Source organism: Elephantulus edwardii, unplaced genomic scaffold, assembly GCF_000299155.1.
Source record: "Elephantulus edwardii isolate Elephantulus edwardi_28Jun2011 unplaced genomic scaffold, EleEdw1.0 scaffold00045, whole genome shotgun sequence".
NCBI lineage: Eukaryota > Metazoa > Chordata > Mammalia > Macroscelidea > Macroscelididae > Elephantulus > Elephantulus edwardii.
Window position 1 is genome coordinate 351,125 of NW_006399795.1, and position 14,860 is coordinate 365,984.

The window sequence follows — 14,860 nt, forward strand, 5'->3', positions numbered from 1 at the left end:
TCAGACCTATGATTTTCAAAACATATACTCAACAATCACTTGAGTAGGTCTATTAAAAGAATATAATCCTTTTTGCTATGCAATCTCTTAGAAATTTCCAGTCAGAAAAAAGGCTTGGATATTAAGTTATATTGAATTAAAAAGATGTATTCAATCTTTATAAACCTAAGTAACAGTAAGGGTTTTTAAGTAAAATTAAGTGCAACAAAGAATGAATGGAATTCCAAAATCTCTGTAGATGTTCATTGAAATAAATAAAAAAAAAAGAAAAAAGAAAAAAAAGTTTTTAAGTAAAAATAAAGCTTTACAACTTAGCACTGGTATGGATAAGATAGCTTATTAATAAGCAAGAAAGAAAGAAAAAAGAAGAAAAACAATAAAATATGAACTCTGTAAGCAAACCAAAATAATTAGAGAGAGAGAGAGAGAAACAAAAGAAATCTTTCATTAGAACCCTGAAGATTAGGCCTTTATAGTGTTTACCCTGCCTCTGGATTTAATATACTCCTGTATAAACAATGTTCTTTAGAAGCACACTTTCACAAACACATTACATGCTGCAAGAGCTTATTTAGAGCATTCTGTATAGACTATGTTATATTTTTTGACACACAGCTTGGGAAGGCTAAAGGAGCAAGCAGAATTGAAGCTGATGGTGTCTGAAACATCCTGGCTCCTAACACAACAACCTTGAGACTCAGAAGCAGAAACTTGGGAATACAGAGATTCAGCAAAACTGCTATGTCTTTGTCTCTCATGGAAGTACAAAGCCAATAGAAAGTACATTTATACACTCCAAGAGATAAACTACTTTAAATATTTCATACACTAAGAAAACCCAACTTCCCATGACACGTTTGCAGACCAGATGGAATGTTTAAGTATTCATGAGGTATGTGAAGTCTAGCCAAGTCTCCCAAAAGAAACCACACTGAAAGAGCTGGGCTGCGTTGAATTTGGATGACAATGGCATGTGGATCAACTAAGGGTTATGCAGCTGTCCATCACAATCTCCCCAGCTCCAAGGAAAACAGAGCTTGTGACAAGGCATTAAACAAGGAAAGAAAACATCATTAACGAGAACAAACAACTCCTTTTTCTTCAAGGAGCTGGGTATTCAATTCTTTTATGCTTTATGCACAATACAGGGCCTCCCTTTAAAAAATTTTCCCCATGGGAGCCTGTAATCTTCCCTCTTTACAAGTAAATATACAAACTATCTCTCACCCTAAATTTAGAAGGCTGAAATGAAACTTTAAACAGTCAAAAACCTAATAAATTGGAAAGGCTAATGCTTAGCTAAGGAAAATACAAACCCACCAATAGCTGATCCTCTACACTGTCAGAAGTACTCCTTCAAATGCAATGTAACAAGAACTAAAGAATTCTCTGGTATACATTCTCTATCCCCCACATGGGTGGAGTTATAGCCAATATTAAAAATTTAATAGCTCATACTAAAATAGCTTGTCTTGGAAAGATCAGAATCCAACTATGGAACACCATTTTTCCATGAAGAATGACAGCCTTCTTTGTATTTTTCAGTGAAATACTGCACCACTGTAAGTTCATTATATACATGTAAAGAAGAGTCTTACTTTGTCCAAAGCATGGTGGATCTACTGAAGAGCCCATCCAGTCTTCTGATTTGGCTGAATCTATATCCTTGTCCTGTTTACAGTAATCTGCCATCCATGATTCTTTGGTGCTTATATACTGGTCTAAGAAGAAATAAAAATTCAAAAAATGTTAAAAACAGAAGTGTAAAAGATTGAGAATATATATAAAATCACTTCAGTTCAGCATAAGTTTTTATTGAGTGCCTCACTGTGTACTAAGCAATAGGCTAAGTTTTAAGAAAGAGTCTGCATTAGAGAACTTTACACTTGTTGAGACTGATGTAAACAAAACAACCATTTCAACAAGACTTTCATTTCACTAAAAAGTGAAAGGTTCAGTTAAAGCAGATATAAACTAATTTTGTGGGAACAGAGAGAGAGGGAAATGTATTCTGCCTTGGTAGAGGTGTGTGTTTGGATGAAGAATTAGAGAAGGGGAGGAATAACATCAAAGTTCAGAGATGGGGAACTTTGTTTCGGACCTTGAAGGAATAGAGTTAAGTTTATCAATGTGACTGGGGTAAAGTGACATTCTAGGCAGAGCAAAAGACAACAAGATATAAAGAGATACAAAGAGAAAACTGAGTATTCAGGTATGACCTTATGTTGAGGAATGGACATAACAAAGTAGTGCAGAAAGATAATGGATTGATTTGTAAAGAACTTGGTATACCATGGTAAGGGAGAGGGTATGGAGGCAAAGAAGACAATTAGGAAGCCAAGTAAACTGAAGAATTGAAATCTAGATGACAACTCTTATTTAGGAGGAGACTTATGATAGGAATAGTGGGTTCATAATGTATCATACCTGTAAGATGAATTTTAACATGCATTTAAAGTATCATGCTATTGAAACATAAATTTCTTAGGTGCGAGTAATCAGTCTCAATATTTAACAACAGAAAGAGCATTTAAATACAGTTCACAGCAAGTCTGAGTTTCATCTCAGCACAAAGCATGCAAAATTGAAAAGTAAAACAAACAAGAACCTGTTCCACCACTAATCAGGACACTTTTTGTAAGCTATTTTTAAATAGACAAATGTACATCAAAAATAGCAAGAAGAGCCCTTTCGTTTGAAGGAAGCTCTTGCTTGTTGCAGCTTCTCAAAGTACTACAACAACTTTGTGTAAAATGCAGATTAGCACATGTGGGAATGCAGGAGTCAAAAATAATGTAATTTAGAATGATAATAAGATAAATATGCTTTTAAACTAGTGATATTTTTATATAGGCAAATGAATGTATTAAATTTAAAATCTTATTGTACTAACAAAATTATAGTCTCATCTCACTATATATTTTTTCTACCTTACTCCAACAAAAAGGAATGAAATAAATGTTAGTTCCAATATTTAGCTTCAACATAACACATACACTGAAGAAAATTCAGGCTTGCAACAATATGTGTTCTCACTCAGAGATAATTACAATATTACCATAAATCACCACTGGACCAATTGGCAGCATCAGGATGGATGGTAAAGAGATTGAGATTGTTCACAGCTTTAGTTTGCTTGGCTCCACAGTCAACACTCTTGGCACCAGTAGTCAGGAAATTAAAAGACGTATTGCCATGGGAAAGTCTGCTGTTAGGGGCCTCTCCAAAGTACTGAAGAGCAATGGTGTCTCTATAGAGACTAAGGTGCATCTGATACAGGCCATGGTCTTTGCTATCACTTGTTATGCATCAGAGAGTTGGACAATGACTAAGGAGGATAGAAGGAGAATTGATGCCTTTGAGCTGTAGTGCTGGAGAAGAGTACTGAGGGTACCATGGACTGCTAGGAAAACAAACAGATTCATCCTAGAAAGCGTCAAACCGGGCAGCTCCTTGGAGGCAAGGATTCTGAGGCTCCATCTAACATACTTTGGACATGTTGTAAGGAGGGACCTGTCCTTGGAGAGGGACATCATGCTTGGGAGGGTGGAGGGGACGGCCCTCTATGGGGTAGACTGATTCAGTGACTGGGGTAATTGGGATGGGTGTATCGGAGACGGTGCGACTGGCACAGGACAGGGCAGAGTTTAGGGTTGTTGAACATAGGGTCGCTATGAGTCACAAGCGACTCAATGACACGTAACAACAACTGCCACCACCATAAATCTTATTTGTGATCAGTAAGTTTCACAGCCAAAGTAAGAACTACCTGAGTGGCTCTGATTCCCTATATCTAATTGAGGAAAGTGCATTTCAGTGTTGTAGCTTTCAGAACATACACCATCACTTTGTTAAGGCTTTAACCAAGTCATTTTCATAGTTACATCATTATGCCATCTATAGGAAACAGCACGTTTACCCTGCTATAAAGACAAAAGCCAAACCCATATATTTTAAAAATTATTCTGTGAATAGCTTAAGGGCAATAAATCTAAACTCACTGCAAAAAAGATTTGCTAAACCCCAGTCACCAAGAATTGTGAGAAAAAGGTATCAATCATGGGCACATATGTAGCCAAATTTAAGCAATCTAAGCTCTTGCTTGATCACTGATTGCACTGACATGGAATGCCAACCCCGAAGTACCGGACTAAGAAGAAACGTAAGATCAGGATAATATGCATCAGAAAAGAAACAATGAAGAAGAGATTTCTGGCATAACTCCAAATGTTGGCTAAATCAAGATTAATATTCTTTCAGACAAGACTCAACGTACAGAAAGTTATCAGTCTTCTAAAGACAACTTTCTACTCACCAATTAGTACAGAAGTAATATTGATATCCAAACGGGGCTTGGCCTTGGCTTCCAGTTTTAGCCGTGGAGGATGGAGGCGACTTGCTGCTTGCTGTTGCCAGGATACAGAGCATGGCCAAGGCTCAATAAATGGTTCCCAGCCTAAAAGAACACAGGAAATAAGACATCTGTTCAGCAGATACCAAGAGTTAATAATAGGGAAACACTGTTCACAAACACTCAACAAGGACAAACTATAGCATAATGGCTTTCTATTTTCAACTTAATGTCACAATGTGAAAACATCATCTTTGGCTACAGGTGACCCTAGAGATGGCTGAGCTATTTGTGAGTGAAGAGGTGACATGTGAGTATATGTTCCTTCTGCTCCATGGCAAGAGTATCTACTCTTGGCCCACTTAAGAAAAGAAAAAAGGACTCATGGTGACATAAATATGAAATCTGACTCTCCTTGTTTTTATGTTAAAATATATGTTTAAAAGGTATATAAGCAAATGATATGGTCAGTTCTAAAGAGAGTAATACTTCAAACACTCATGTAAATATTTTACAAAACAAAAAGACAATTTTCTTTGAGGGCTGAGTGTCATTTCCCTATCTTTTAACCTTTATTATCACTACTAACTTTCTGCTACCCAACTGCAGACAACTAGTATCTTGAATTCTAAGCTAATCATTCCTTTACTCATCTTTATAGTTTTAAGTCATATGCGTATTTTTGAAGAGTGTATTGATGACTTTCTTTGGTTTGGGGTCTTCACAGAAACAGATCCCAAGTATATGTATTCTTGAGCAGCTTTCTGGATTTTACTCAGTATGTCATTGAGATAATTTATTTAGATGGATGTAGCTATGGCACATTTGTTATCAATGCTGAATAAATAACTCATTAATAAACATCACAATTCACTTAGCTATTCCCTCTGCAAATGAAAATCATTTTACTGATTTCAATTTAATTACTATTAGGAAGAATGTAACTAAAAGCAGTCTTGTACATGTTTTCTAGCATATAAATACAGGCCACGGTTTCTCTATGATATATACTTAAAAGAAGGATTTTGCTGCATTTGTATGTATGCGCATCCTCATAGTCAGAAATATTTGAGTTTGACAGATCACATAATTAGTACTGTCCCACTTAATTTTTGACAATCTGTTCAGTGGGTGTAAAATAGTATTTTACAGTGGTTTTAAATACTTATTTTTTCAAGACTAGTTAATTATTTACATATTTCTATGTAATACTTTCTCAGTCAGTCACAGACAGCTGATTGACCCACTCAAATTCAAACCAATGTGAAATATAAAGTGCAAATAAAATGTTTATAACTTAGTAGCCTGAATGTGTTTACGCAGATTTAAAAGAAAATAAATGATTCTTAGAAAAATAACTGCAATAAGCCTTAAAAAAGTTTCACTTAGCAAGATTTGGATCATTATTCCGAAATGAAACACTTTAAACAATTAGGAAACAAGGGTGTTACCTTTAAGTACATCCAGAACAGAGAGGGAAAATGTCAACATATATGACATTAACTATAGAATAATCAGCAGCAGCACAAGAAGTAAGACTTAATTTCTCATTGAAGACAAAGTGTCTGGATCTGCAACCAGGTCACCATCAGGGTCTGGGTCAAGGTCAGGACTGGGTCAGGGTCCAGGTCATGATCAGAGTACCATTTAGGGTCTGGGTCATGGTCAGTACTCAGGCTTCAGAGTTAGACTCCATAGCACAGCTCTATTTACTCTGTCCAAACTACTAATAATTCTAACGAGAATCTCTTTACGTTTTCTTAAGGAATAGAACTTCACAGTTCAAACTGAGTGGACCTATTAGATGAATGATTCCTGAGTGTAAACCTGGTAGCAGTCCCTCACCTTTGTCTTTCTGTTGGAAAGCAAGAGGCCTGGGAAATCCTTACAGACTAGCAAGTGTTTGTGTGTCTTGAAATACAGCATATGCTATAATTGAGTTTTGCCCTAGGGGTTAGGTAGGGAAGATTATACATTATCAGCGACTTAATACACCTCTAATGAAACGTGTCCAAAAGGAGTCTGAAGAGATCTAAAGTTCAAGCTGCTTATTTGGCATGAATTTCCTAGAAATTTAGTTACTGCAATCAAGGTCAACCAAACGATCCTTTGCTCTTAAGCAATATTATGTTTTAGAAGAAGCCAAACCCCAAAATCACAAAGAATTAACTATATTTTTTTTAAATCATTCAGTTGCAACATATTAATTTAAAAAAAAATTCAGTTCCAATCTTTTGTGTTCCAATCTTCTCTGTATCTACTTGCTTTAAATCCTTCCCTATTCCTTTTCCCTTTCCCTCATATAATATGCATGCAGCTATGGAGTTAGGCAATAAATTTACTTTTAAAACCCACAATAATATAGGCTTTATACTGACCTGACAGGGCACGATTATAATAATCTCCAGAAAGGGTGAAGTGGGCATAGCCTTCGGGGCTAGTTCTCACATGCTGAAGAAAATTCAGACCTATAATACAAGCCAATTTTAAAGCAGCAGCAGGGCAGAGCCACCCAAAACTGTTTTTTGCAGATAAATCACATTAAAGATTAAAAAGAGAAGTTAGTCATATACAATAGCCACGGTCTCTCTTAGGAAAACAATTTTAATATTTTGCTTATGAAGGATTTTCAAATTTCTTAAATACTGAAATAAAATATTATTCAATCTGACTACTGAGTTGATTGGAACTTTGATTTACTGTTATATATGAGGGACCTGCTTCATTTTCCTATCCCTAGTCACAGCTCTGGCATCCAGGGTTCTCCAACCTACAGAAATAGTAAAAATTTATTTCATGTGCACGTTTTACTGATCTAAAAGAAGGCAGGGCAATAAGAACATCTAATTCCTGATAAGTATTAGCTCAAAATTTTAATACAACCACAAAAAAGTAAGAAATTATCTAAATATTATCCACAGAAAAGACACTTGTAGAAGTGGTCAAAATCCTAGCTGTTACTTTGACTCAAGTTCTCTTTGGATGCCCAGAAATGCAGAAAAAAAAGAAATCTCCATAAAAAGCAAAGGTTGAAGTAAAGCCCCCAACCAAATTTTACTTGAAAAGAAGAGGCTGGTAAAGTAAAAACAATGGAAAATTAAAAAGCAACGGCACAGTAAGACTTTGGCTTACATTTCTCAGAAGCCTCTGCCTGCTAAATTGAGCTTGAGGACAAAATACCTCTACCCAGCTCCCCATTCTACTCTTGTACAGCTATTAGATAATCAGTATTTTATTTCTTATCTGGCCTTAGTAAGGCAACTCAGAGGTAGGCTTTCTAATAACACTCTAATTTTCCCCCTAATAGATGAATATGATAAAAGCAATATTTTCTGAGTTTCTCTTTCAAATGCCTTTAGTAAGACAGCTCAATATAATCTTTGTTGTTGTTGTTATTGTTATTATTGTTATTGTTAGGTGCTGTCAAGTCTAGCATGATCTATGAACTACATATCTGAAACTTGTCCCATCCTGTGCCATCCTCACAATCTTTAACACACTTGAGCCCTTACATAAAAATATCAGCAAAATGAAGATATCAGAATTTAGCCAAAGCCATTACTATAACAAAAATTTCATCAATGACAATTTCACCTATTATTTCCATGCTCTAGGCTGAAAGCCACATATGGCAAACAAATAGCAATTTCTTCAAAATGCACATAATGAAAACCACATGTAAATCCATTATCTAAATTTCATCCATTCTACTAACCAGCAGAGAATACGAGTAACATAAAAGCTAGACCTTGACTAGTGGAGCAATCATTGCAAATATTCAAGATAAATATGAAAATCAGGAATACTCACGGGAAAAAGTGAGTTCAGCAAGAGGAACATCACAATCCATGCAGTCATCAATAAAACAGATGCACACACTCTCTGCTTTAATCTCTACTCCAGAGATCAACTGTGTTGGCAAAGTCCCCTGGCTATCTCGGCTGTTAGAGGCCAGGGAAAGTGACTTCAGAGGCTCAGCATTCTTAAACAACCAACTTGCTGCCTTTTTCAGTTGGCCTATAAAGAATCAAAAAGTCTTAAATTCAGCCATTTTCTACATTTATTCCAAGGAAATCACCAAAGAAATTTGGTTCATAGAATCCACTGGACAGCCTAATGGAGTCCTAATCTCAAATGAATTCCTAGACTAACAAATATTATTGTTTTTTGTGTGTTGTTGAGTTGTATTGTTGAGACAGAACCAACTCATAGCTGATACTCTGGCGAGTTTTTAGAGGCAGTAAATCATGCAGGAGAAGACTGTTCATCTTTTTCACACAGAGCATGATGGATTCAAACCATGAGGCTATGGGTTGGCAGCACAACTCCTTACCACTAGGCCAATAAGAGCTTCCTAGCCTAAGAAAAGGAGGAGCAAAAACCAGCACAAGAGCTCTGTTTTTAAACAAACAGAAAAAGGCCCTCTTTGCTGAGTATCTTCCACTCAATTTTATTGTACCTTTTATGTTCTGGCTGAAAATTTCTCCAGAAACCTTCCTCTACTACAACATCTGTTGAAAGACAGGCAAGAAGAGGGATGATCCAAATTCTAGATACCTGGAAAATTACTTAAGCCACTTTGTACTTAAGTACTTAATCTTCACAATGTTGTTTTTCAAGCTGCTTTGTAATTGTTCTCAATTTTCTTACTGTCTGTATACTGTGTCTCCTCAAATAACAAATTCTTTGAGGACAGAGTAATATGTTGTTGTGATGGTGGTGGTGGGCCATCGAGTCGCTTGCAACTCATAGCGACCCTATGTACAACAGCCCTGAACCTTGCTCTATTCTGAGCCAACCTTATCATCTCTGATACATCAATCCTCATTACCCTAGTCACTAAGTCAATCTATCTCATCAAGGGTCTTCTTCTCTTGCATTGCCCCTCTACCCTTCCAAGCATGATGTCCCTTCTTGAAGGACTGGTCCCTCCTTGCAACATGCCCAAAGTATGTCAGACAAAGCATCAGAATCCTTGTCTCCAAGGAGCAGCCTCGTTTTGTCCTCTCTAGGAAAAACCTGTTTGTTCTCCAGCACCACAACTCAAAGGCATCAATTTTCCTTCTATTATCAATAGTCATTGTCCAGCTTTCTTATGCATAGTAAGTAACTGCAAAGACCATGGCCTGGATCACGCGCACCTTAGTCTCTATACCAGCATCTTTGCTCTTCAGTACTCTGGAGAGGTCCCTGATACCTGAGAGCAGACTTTCCCAAAGCAATCTGTCTTTGATTTCCTGGCTGCTGGTACTGAGAGTACTGATTGTGGAGCCAAGCAAACTGAAGCTGTTAACAATCTCAATCTCCTCACCATCGATCATGATGCTGTCTATTAGCCAAGTGGTGAGAATCTTTGCTTTCTTGATGTTGAACTTCAACCCACAGTTAAGGCTGTAGTCCTTGACCTGTCCTCAGTTTCAGCAAGAAAGGTTGTCTCATCTGCATAACACAGGTTGTTGATGAATCTTTCTCCAATCCTGATGCCACATTCCTCTTCATAGAGTCCAGTCTCCCAGATAATCTGTTCTGCATATAGACTGGAAAAAATATGAAGATAGGATGCATCCCTAGCATACACTCTTCCTGATTCTGAACCATGCAGTGTTTATTTTCTCTGTTCTGACGACTGTCTTCTGATCCATGTATAGGTTTCACATAAGCACAACAAAGTGTTCTGGGATTCCCATTCTTCTCAGAGTTAGCCACAGTTTATTGTGATCCACACAGTCAAATGTCTCTGCATAGCCAATGAAACACAGATAGACATTCCTCTGGTATTCTCTGTTTTCAGCCAAGAGTCATTTAACATTAGCTATAATATCCCTAGTATCATGGCCTTTTCTAAACCCAGCCTGCACATCTATAAATTCTCTGTTGATTTGTTATTCCAGTCATTTGGAGATAATTTTCAGCATAATCTTGCTTGCATGTCATATTAATGGTATTGTTCGATAATTTCTGCACTCTGTCGGCTCATCTTTCTTTGGAATGGGAACAAATATAGATCTCTTCCAGTCAGTTGGTCAGGTAGTGGTCCTCCAGATTTTTTGGCACAGTTTGGTGAGCACATACAGGACAGCATCTGTTTGTTGAAATACGTCAACTGGTATGCCGTCAATTACTGAGGCCTTGTTTTTTCCAATTCCTTCAGAGCAGCTTGAACTTCCTCCTTCATCACCACAGGCTCTTCTAGCTCATATGTTGTTTCATGAAATTCTTCTGTGTCAGCCAATTCCTTTTGTTCCAGTGATTCTGCATACTCCTTCCATCTTTTTTAATGCTTCCTGGACCATTTAATATTCTGCCCAAAACATGCTTAAATATTGCAAGTTGAAGTTTGAATTTGAATTGTATACATGTTATAAAGGAGCCCTGGTAGTACTGCAGATAAAAGCATTCAGCCGGTAGTCAAAAGGTTGGTGACTTTAAGTCACCAGCTCCTCAACTAGGAAAAAGATAAGTCAATCTGCTTCCAGAAGGATTTATAGCCTTGGAAATTCTATGAGCAGTCTCACTCTGTCCAAAACGTTCTTCTATGTTAGAATTTATTCAAAAGCAATAGATTAATGCTTAGATGTTAAATAACAATCCCTTGAATACAAGAAGATTTCAAAAGTCTAAAAGAAAAGCAATGTTTTCCCACACTTATAAATTACCAGAAGCCAGTGCCTGGGACATGTACATGGAACATTGTTGAGAAGTTAAGGGGATGGGGTTTTTAAGCAAGATCCTAATTGTGCACATATTAACTACTGGATCCTGAGGAAAGTGCTTAATCTAAGTTCCCTACAGTTTCCTCATATAGGACTAATTGAGGAGAAAATGAACGTATAGCATGAAAATTTTTCAAAAGTGTAGAATGCAAAATAAAGCCTTTAGGCTTTATAGACCTTATTTGCTATTATCAATGAACCCAACGTCAGACTGACTGAATTTGAATAAAAAATGTTGATATACCTCTAGCAAAGTAGCAAGGGCAAGAAAGGAGAAGACCAAAGTTACTAGTACTAGAAATGAAAGAAGAATCATCACTACTGATTCCAGGAGCATTGCTGTTAGCTGCCATCAAGTCAGCTCTGTCTCACAGTCATCTTATGTGTACCAGAACAAATCCCTGCCCAATCCTACACCATCCTGCCAATCACTACTATGCTAGAGAGCATTGTTTTTTGGGATTTTTGTTTGTTTGTTTTTTAACATAGAGCGCACTGCTGCAATCACTGTGTCAATTCCTCTTAGCATCTGTTTTGCTCATCCTCCACATTATTAAGCATAGCTTTCTTTAGCGATTGTGATGACATCTTAAAATAACTAAGATTTGCCATCCTTGCTTCTCAGGAGCATTCTGACTGGACTTTCTCTAAGATAACACTTGTTCACTTTTTGAACATTAATAGAATATGTGATATTCCTCACCAATACCACAATTTTAATCCATCGATTCTTCTTTATTTTTCTTTTTTTTTATTATCCACCTTTCATATGCTTAAGAATACACTGAAGTATCATGGTTTGGGTCAGGTACACTTTAGTCTTCAAAGTGATGTATTGTTAACACTTTTAAAGAGACTTTTTGAGCATCCTCCATGATAGACAGACTTCAACAGCGCTAGATAAAGACAGAACAAGAAAAAGCCTGCTAATCTTTTTTTGAAAATGATAAATGATAACCTTATGAGTTAAAAGAGAACCACATCTACTGGAAGATAAGCACCTCAGACTGGAAGGCACCTAAAACACAACTGGGGGAAAGCTGCCTCAGAGTAGAGGTGACCTTAATGACATAGATGGAAAAAGACTTACGGACCATCATCTGCTGATACGAAATGGCTCAAAGTGATAAGCAGCAACTGTATAAACATCCACTAAAGACCGCAACATGGAAAGTATGAAGTATAAGTCAAGAAAAGCTGGAAGTTGTAAAAAATGAAATTGAATGGTTTAAGATCACTATTATAGGCATTAGTGAGCTAAAGTGGACTGTATCCAACATTAGTAGCAAGGAGCTAATACGCGACACAGTAAGAATCTCAACTCAGGGCTCCCATTCTCTCCTAAAATATAACCGCACATGAGTATTACTAGCTCAAGACTACATTCAAGTCACTGAAGAAATGAGAAGGGTCTTCCAACTCTCTACATCATCATATTGAGGGGTATAGAAGAAGTGGGTTATCATAAAAACAATGAAAAATGGACATTCTCATAAATTACCTTGGCACAATAAAAGAGCTTTGCGGCAATCATCCATGCTGAATCCCAGTTCCTGCAGTCTAGCTAGTTGTAACTCTGGGGAGGAAAAAGTATTATATGAATAATTTTCTGTAAAATATTACTGGGAATAATTTTGGGGAAAATTTCTTTATTTTGTCATTAAAACAATTTCTTTTTCTAGGTAAAAATAGATTTCTACTCTAATTTTAAGAATATTTCCCTTACATTGTCTAGAGTTTAAAAGGCTTACAACTGAACCTTAGCATTACCCAAAAATCTTTAGAAGAAAACTTAAGGTTTAATACTAAACCTTAGGTTATGTAAGTTTGGAAAAAAATGACACAGGATAGACCAGCTGGTTTGTGGTATTCTGTTTGTTTCTAAATAAAAAAAATAAAAATTAGAGTCATAATTATAAACTTAGAATTATACTTAATGACATACAATTATACTTCAAACAGTTTGTGCAAAAGGAAACTCTGAAAATTAAAAAGAAGGCTAGGAAAACACTGAGTGGGTTTTATAGCTAAACACCTACCCAAGACAGGATCTATGGTATGTCTTGTTCCTTCTCTGATTTCCTCGCTGCCACGAGATGAGCCAGAAAGGTGAATGCTAACAGAGTTGGCTTCTAAGGGCACTGAGTCTGGCACTGTAGTGTTAGCTTGCTCTGGAATGGATTTTGCAATAGCAAGAAATAGCTGAACATCATTATAGGAGAGTCTGATATCCAGGGCCTGTAGCTGAATCTAAAAAAATTAAAAAAGGTGGTTATTTTCTTAATTGTATTTAGATTTGTTTCCACATCTCTTACAGATATAGTGCTTATTTTAAGTTTTAATTCTATAAGTTCAACAGACACTACACAAAATTTCTCATTAAGAAGACAGCACAGATCTTGAAAATAAGCACTAATAAACCTAGGACAAGATGTCTCTAAGTTTAAATTGCCATAAAACCGTGAAAACTGAGTATTTGGATACCGTGCTTTATTTATTTGCTGTTTCCTTTCCCTTATGGGGAATCCCTCAGACCAAAAATCAGAATAGTTTTTCTCTCTCGGTATCTTATAAGCCTATCCACCAAAGAAATCTAAAGATTTCTTTGCCTGGGTTCATCTTCCTTTCCTTACCTTGCATCCTCCTTACTTCCCCACATACTCCTTTGTTTAGTCAGAGTTTACTCTGATTCAAAGATGCTGAGCCATTTCTACCACTGGCTTTGCTTCTTTCTAACACAGAATGTTCTCCCTCTTTCTATTTACAACTTACTTTACCTTGAGTTAAACCTACAATCGATATAACTAGTTAAATTCTTTCTTTTCTCTAAATTCTTTTTCTAAATTTGTTCTAAATTTTCCTCTAAATTCTTTGAGAATTCCAAAAAAACTTTTGAGTTTTTAAAAAACTTTGAGATTTATATATCAGACAATTAAAATGTCTTATTTTTCTTCTCAACAAGATTGTAAGATCTTCTAGGACAAGGATGATCTCTCATTTCATTTTAATAGGCTAATAAAATAAAAAATGTTGACAGATTCAGAGTAAAATGCTTGAGTATAGCAATGTGTTACACAGTTTTTCAGCATTACCTCTAATATAGGTGGGAAATCATCACTGTTGAATGCATCCATCAGTCCTGAACTATTCTGGTAAGAAGAATTCCCCACCAGCTCCACTTGAATTTGCACTGGATCAACAATTGAAAGAGCAGTGTCCTGCTCACTCCCAAGACGGCATGAGAACACCTAGAAATCAAAATGAAGTATGGCAAAAATTAATGTCTGATTAGAAAGAGTGAGGACAAAGAGAGACTATCTCAGAAGCAATCAGTATTATATTATCATAAGAAGCAACTATCACCCACTACCAAGAACATGTACAAAGTTTACCTCTAAGAAAGCTTACCAATATATATCAAGAGGCTGAAAATTTCATACCGTAGAGTCCTACTTTTTCTAAACAGAAAATAATGCAAACTATGCAAAGATGCAGCAAACGATTATTTAATAATTTTTTTAAAATGATAAGCAAAAAAAGGTTATACCACATCTATTCAGTGGAATATTTTGTGGACATTGGGAAATAACAACTCAAAGACTATATGGACTATAGGAAGGTAGTATGGAGCTCAACGAAAATCTTATTATGCCCTTGATTTCTTTAAAAAAAGACATCAGAGCTGAGTGAAATATCTCAGTCACAAAGGGACAAATGCTATATGGTGCCACTGTTGTAGAATGAGGCTGACATCAGGGTAGGGGTAAGACTGAGAAAAACTGGATAAATTATGTTT

At 36.3% G+C, this 14,860-nt stretch overlaps 1 protein-coding gene across 1 annotated transcript in view; it reads right to left on the reverse strand.

Moving 5' to 3' along the window:
• The window catches only part of VPS13D (vacuolar protein sorting 13 homolog D (S. cerevisiae)), a 424,616-nt gene that overhangs the window by 289,374 nt on the left and 120,382 nt on the right, over window positions 1–14,860 (reverse strand). The window contains exons 33-39 of the mRNA XM_006885745.1: window positions 14,157–14,312; window positions 13,104–13,314; window positions 12,566–12,640; window positions 8,162–8,368; window positions 6,730–6,819; window positions 4,316–4,456; window positions 1,599–1,721 (exon numbers count right to left, since the gene is read on the reverse strand). Coding sequence (XP_006885807.1) covers window positions 1,599–1,721; window positions 4,316–4,456; window positions 6,730–6,819; window positions 8,162–8,368; window positions 12,566–12,640; window positions 13,104–13,314; window positions 14,157–14,312 — 1,003 coding nt within the window. The remainder of the gene's footprint in view (window positions 1–1,598; window positions 1,722–4,315; window positions 4,457–6,729; window positions 6,820–8,161; window positions 8,369–12,565; window positions 12,641–13,103; window positions 13,315–14,156; window positions 14,313–14,860) is intronic.